At 39.7% G+C, this 6,000-nt stretch overlaps 1 protein-coding gene across 2 annotated transcripts in view; it reads left to right on the top strand.

Annotated features, from left to right (window-relative positions):
* USP4 (ubiquitin specific peptidase 4) overlaps positions 1-6,000 on the top strand; it is a 59,101-nt gene that overhangs the window by 3,465 nt on the left and 49,636 nt on the right. For both annotated transcript variants that reach the window (XM_026857811.1, XM_026857810.1), the window contains exons 2-4: positions 184-310; positions 1,470-1,615; positions 1,787-1,848. In XM_026857811.1, the coding sequence (XP_026713612.1) occupies positions 184-310; positions 1,470-1,615; positions 1,787-1,848 (335 nt within the window). The remainder of the gene's footprint in view (positions 1-183; positions 311-1,469; positions 1,616-1,786; positions 1,849-6,000) is intronic.

The following is a 6,000-nucleotide window of genomic DNA, read 5'->3' as shown; positions in this document are numbered from 1 at the left end:
CCCCCCCCAAGCTGACAGAGGTAGTGACTGAATCGACTTCAGAGCAGGTCAGTGTAGGTCAGTGTTCAGTTTATGGCTTGACTTGCAAGACTTAAAATATTTAGACAAGTGTACCTTACAGAGGACTGCCCAGTATTTTAGCTTTGTGTTATTTTGTTTATTGTACCTCTCTTCTGTTTGCAGGTAGTGGAATATGGCCTGTTTGTGAAGCACTATAAGGTTGAAGTCTATCTTCTTGAGCTGAAGCTGTGTGAGAGCAGTGATCCTGAAGATGTAGTTAGTTGCCACTTTAGCAAAGCAGATACTGTTGGTAAGTAGTTCTCTGGTACATGAAGCTGTGCTCTGGTGCTATCTCAAGACATATTTTGTACCCTTGAGAACAAGAACGATGTTTATAAACTGGAGCAAGTCTAGTGGGTAACAGCAGGACAGTCAGGGTTGGAGCATGTGAGAAGAGACTGAGGAAGCTGCCTTGAGCCTGCAGAAGACAAGGCTTTGAGGGGGATGTTGTAGCGCCTATGAAGAGGTTGTGGAGTCAGGCTATTTACTGAGTCACAAAGCAAGCAAACAACAGACAGTAGTCTTAAGTTGAAATAGCAAAGATTCCAACTGAACACAATAAAAATGTTTTCCCTATAAGGACAGCTACATATTTGAACAGGGCCCTGAGGGATGGGGGAATCTCCTGCCTTGCAAGTTTTGAACACCTGATTGGATAAGCCCCAAGCAGCCTGGTATGAATTCAGTGTTGACCCTGCTTTGAGTGGTTGGACTGGGAATCTCCCAAGTTTCTTCCAGCCACAGTGATTTTGTGTGCAACACGGGGAGCTGTGGTTAAGAGCTCTGAGGAATACATTGCTTACTAACTTGGTGTCCTTAAACATTAACGTCACTCATGTGAAGCAGTTCTGTCTCTGGTGGTCCTATGATTCCTTCTTCCTAGCATGTGAATATTTTAGACATCTTAATGGTTCTTCCTACACTTCTTCCTGAAATTCTACTCCCCTCTCTCTTTCCCCCTCTCTATCTATTATCGCTCTATTTTCCCATATAAAATGCTGAATGTCAGCTGTCATACATGTCTGTAAAGATGCTTTTTTTCAGTTTCCTGATGTATGGCCTGACACTAGTAACTGAAAACACTTTCTTCTTGAATCTATATTTTCAAAGGATGGATATTTCACAGAAGTTGGCCTTTGAGCAGAAACTTCTTAATGTGTTTCAAACATTATTGGCCTGAGGGCTTGACAAGCAAATACACGACTGAAGCGTTCAGACTAAATATTAGACAGATTATATGAGCAATTGTGATTTCCGTGATATATTTTCTATTCAAAGGATCTTGAAGGATCAGTGATGTACCTCATGGCTGGATGTCTGGCTTACCAGTTTTGTTGGTGTTTTTGTTTTTGTTTTTTAAAAAGCACTCATGTTTTAGGAATTTTGGTGTTTTTTTTCCTCCTGAACAGCTACCATTGAGAAGGAAATGAGAAAACTATTTAATATCCCAGCTGAGAAGGAAACTAGATTATGGAGCATGTATATAAATAACACTTATGAGCAGCTCAGCAGGCTGGATAGCACAGTGCAAGATGCAGGTCTCTATCATGGTCAGGTAAGGGGCATAACTTCTTAGATGCTCATGTACTGCTTTCTCTGATATGTTTGGTTTTTTTTTCCACTTGCTTTTATTACTTTGAGGAAACATTGAAAATGTGATTTGTTAATGATTTTGAAAAATGTGTAGCAGTTTTGCAGTTACTTTATTACCTGAATTCTCTTTCAGGTTGTTCTAATAGAAGTCAGAAATGAAGATGGCACATGGCCAGGACAGCATTTCTTGGCAAAGTAAGTAAGCAAGCAAGCATGTTCTAATGGGTTCTGCTCTTTTGTCAAGCTTGTTCACTTCTTCTTAAGGACCTTGTGTTCTCTATGAAGCCTTATTATTACTGGCTATTGTGGATTTCTTTGTTTTGGTTATTTTAAAGGAGGAGACAGAATCCTGAATATAATATTTATAGAATGGTTTGGGTTGGAAGGGACCTTAAAGCCCATGTAGTTCTAACCCCCTGCCATGGACAGGGACACATTTCACTAGATAAGGTATTTTTCAGTGGTTTTGCTGCTGGTTTCTTGTCTTAGCAACAGTCTTCCCTTCTAAAGCCCATTTCAAACAGGTTGTGTAAGCTTATGGGAGACAGAAGTGCTCTTTACATTGAGCTAGTCTACTTAGAAAGGTACCTCTGCAAACTACATGGTGAAATAAAATCTGGTTTATACCACTGTGGAACAAAAAGTATCTTGGAGTATATTTTCAAAGCTGCCAGTAGTGAATACTTTGGAGTTCTGGTAGTTCCCCCTTAAAAAAAGGGTATAAAAATAGCTTAACAAGGCCCCCTACTGCCCAAGACAGTTAGACGCCTTTAAATATTACACAGATATCTCTAAAACCTAAGTTAGAGATGGATAAGATAGGGCGCTGATTAAATATTATATGTATAGAGTGAATGGTGTAGAATGGAAGTTGCTTGCAATGCTGAAGAACTGCTCTTATCCAGTCATACTACAGAAAGTAAAATCCTGTGATTTTACTAGTCTGACCTACTCGCTTTCCTGTGAGTACACCATCAGACTTGATATTGATAAAGAAAATGTTTTTCTGTACAATACAGTTAAATTGTAGAGCTTGCTGTCAAGTGATCTTATTTGAGATCAGCATCTTACTAGTGTTAAACTTGAAGAATGGGTAAGATAAGTCAGTGAAATCTTTTTTGAAACAGTTCTGTACTTCTGAGATGTAAAACTGGGTAAATTGATCAGGAGAATGTCACACGATTATAATGAGCTTTCTGTAAGAGTACCCTGTGAAAAGCATCGAAACACTTGTATCATGTACACAATTGAGTACTAGTTGATAGTATTATAGAGGCAGCTGTGCAAGAGCAGATCCATGTGAAGTAAAGCTAAAAAGGAGCCCTATAGCATTTCCAGGCCTGTCTTGACTTTTTTTTTTTTTCCCAGCATCTACTGACAGGTAAATTTCTAGTGATACTTGAATGAAAATAGTTATCAGCATGCAGGTTAATATTTTCTAATGATGTAGAAATAAAGATTTGCTTATTATAATGTAGAACTCATTACACTGTTTGAATCGATGCTGATAATGGTGGCTGAAAGAACTGTAATAAGTCATACATCTAGTATTATCTGTTCCTTCGTACTTCTTCTTGGCTAACTATTTCCTTTGCTCTTATCTCTGTTAGTTAAGAAACTAAGCATGTATATTTCACGCAATGTCTTCCTTATGCAGTTGGGTGCATTGGTTGAGCAAGTTCTGCTCTCTGGCTCTTGTGCCCTTTTTTAGTCTTGTAGGTTAAATGCATAATAGATGTTCAGAAACACTGTTTGGAAAGCCAAAGAGGGAAAGAAGCTGGACTGCCCCTGCTCTTTGGGACTGATTTGGTCTGTGCTGATTGGCACACAAACTGCTCATCAAATGAGAAGAACTTTTCATGTGGCCAGGGCAAAGACTGTCTCAGGAAAGCAGTACGCTTTGCTGGACTAATGCTGTGCCTTGCTATGCCAGAGGTGCCTGTGTCTGGTAAGGGCAAGTCTGGTAGAAAGATTGGGCTTCAGAATTCTTTGTGTTTGAAATAGAAGGAGGAAAAAGTTGAGAAGTAACTACTTCATAGACATTCAATAATAGGAGATAACAAGCAGTAAGTATTTTCCTGTTAGGTTCAGTGATGTTTTCTGTGCTGTTTTATGTCTTTAAGTTACTCATATTGTTGCCTTGATAACCCCAAAACCACATATGAATCATACATATCCTGTTGAAAATAATGAGGAAGGCTGTATGGGATCTGGACCAGGTGTGTCCACTGGCCTGTCCTGTAGAGTGGGCAGTAGCAGACACATGTAGGAGGAGTAAAAATCATTCCCTGTAATAAGAGGACATAATTAGCAATGCGTATGCCATCATCTACTGCAGTTTTCTGGTAGACTTCAGCTCAGACTTTATCCAAGATGACTGAGTCTGGATATTTGTTGCATGTCATCAGTCCCCGTCAAACTTGAGTGGGCTGGTCCCAGTCTAGACTGGGTAATTTGTAGATTGTAAGTTTTCTTTCTGCTGGTCTTTAAAGGTGTCCAGGCTTTGGCTGGGTTAATTTTCACAAGAATCGGGGAGGGTGCACAGCCACGATAGCCAAACTAGCCAAGGGGAATATTTGATACCGTATGATGTCAACCCAGTATATAAACCGGAGGGGCTGGGGGTGAGGCGGGGAGGGTGAGTAGGGATGGTGGCTCAGGAATGGGCTGAGCATTGGGTTCTGCGTGGTGAGCAAGTGTATTGTTCACCACTCGCTTTGTATATTCTTTTATTGGTAGTACTGTTATTATTACTTACTGTCTCCTTATGTTGTCCTATTAAACTGTCCTTGTCTAACACATGAGTTTTTTACCTTTTTGTTCTGATTTCCCTCCCCATCCCACTGCAGTGGGGAAAAGTGCGCGAGTGGCCGCGTGGTGCTTAGTTGCTGGTTGGACCTAAACCATGACATAAGGGTTATGTCACAAAGCTTTGTATTTAAAAAAAAAATAGTGAAGGTGTATTTTTTTGATTACATAATATATTCTTGGTGAGTAAGTTAAACTTAACTCTTTTGAATCATTGGCATTGCTCTGTATTAATGCATTTATGATCACTTCCAAAGTTTATTTGGTTTCCTTTACTTCTTCATATAAATGTATAAATAAATACTTAATGATGTGTAGTTTGTAATTTATTTGCTGTTACTCTCTGGCTCATTCTCATGTTTTATTGAGAATCCTTCATTTTTTCAAGATACTGTTTTATTAAGAGTAGCTTCATGTTTCATTTAGTTTTGACTACACTGTCTAAATTCCATTTCCTTATAAAGTTGAAACATAGGAAAGGAGAGTGCAGAGATTTCTTATTAATCTTGGGTTGAGTCTTTTACATAAGCTAATCTTGGAGCAGTGTGGATTTTTTTTTTCCCCTCCCTTGGAGAGCAGTAATTTAAGAAATAACATCATTAATGAAGCTTTTCTATATAATCAAGAAATGTAGCTGCTTGTTTAACCATGTTCTTTCATTTGCCAAATATCTCAGCAGGGGAACGTCAAATGAAAGCATACGTTTTCTGAGTTGATGTTTAAAAATTTTTTTCTTTAGTTCTGGAAACATCAGAAGTCTGTGGTGCAGTGAAACGTTGGCAACGTTCTAACTGTTTCTGTGAGCTGTTAAAAGACTCATGAACTTGGAGCATAGGGTTCAAATCTCATTACCAGGTTGGGACGTGGTTTGTCTTCCCCCAGGTGTGTGTGTGTGTGCATTTAGATGCTGCATTAAATGAACGTTACGTGTTTTAAGACTCCAGATAAATGAGTTTGGTACAGAGTTGTAGGGACTGTTTGTACGTGTAAGATCTATGGATGGTTGTGAGCAACTGAAGCAGTCAGTACTGTTGAGAGAGGAAGGCGGAGAGAAGGGTGGCCAGAGAGAAGATGTGGAGTTCCCAGGCCAGAAGAGTATTGAGAGTCTTATCCTGCTCACTGATGAGGTGTTTGGGGAAGGTTATCCTGTATTAATATTTCAGAAAATACTTCTGTAGTGAAGGAGGTTCTTGTCTGTAGGAAAGAATTGGTGCTTGTTGGAAGTCAAAGCCGATACTGAGAGTGAGTTGGAAGTTGCATTAACAGCATAGTGAGGAAGGATAAGTGAGACTTAGACCCCGCAAACCTGTTCTGCTCTTTTGAGAGGCTCAGCGAGTTTGTAATGCTGCTAAGCTTTCTAAATAAACTTGCAGTTTGAAGGTGTGAAGAACTGGAGTCGTCCTAGGTGCATCTGGTGTCAGCAGGAGCTGTGAATGCTCTGTGCCGAGGTGTGGTTTGGAAGAGAGTTGAGTAACTCCAGATTTTAATCCTATCTCAGGGACACGTTTTGTTCCCATATTCTGTTTCTCAGCTGCAGAA

This window comes from Athene cunicularia (genome assembly GCF_003259725.1).
Source record: "Athene cunicularia isolate RWA chromosome 12 unlocalized genomic scaffold, athCun1 chr12_part1, whole genome shotgun sequence".
Classification (NCBI taxonomy): Eukaryota; Metazoa; Chordata; class Aves; order Strigiformes; family Strigidae; genus Athene; species Athene cunicularia.
The sequence above is the reverse complement of the archived record's forward strand: the minus strand, read 5'-3'. Positions and strand labels throughout refer to the sequence as shown.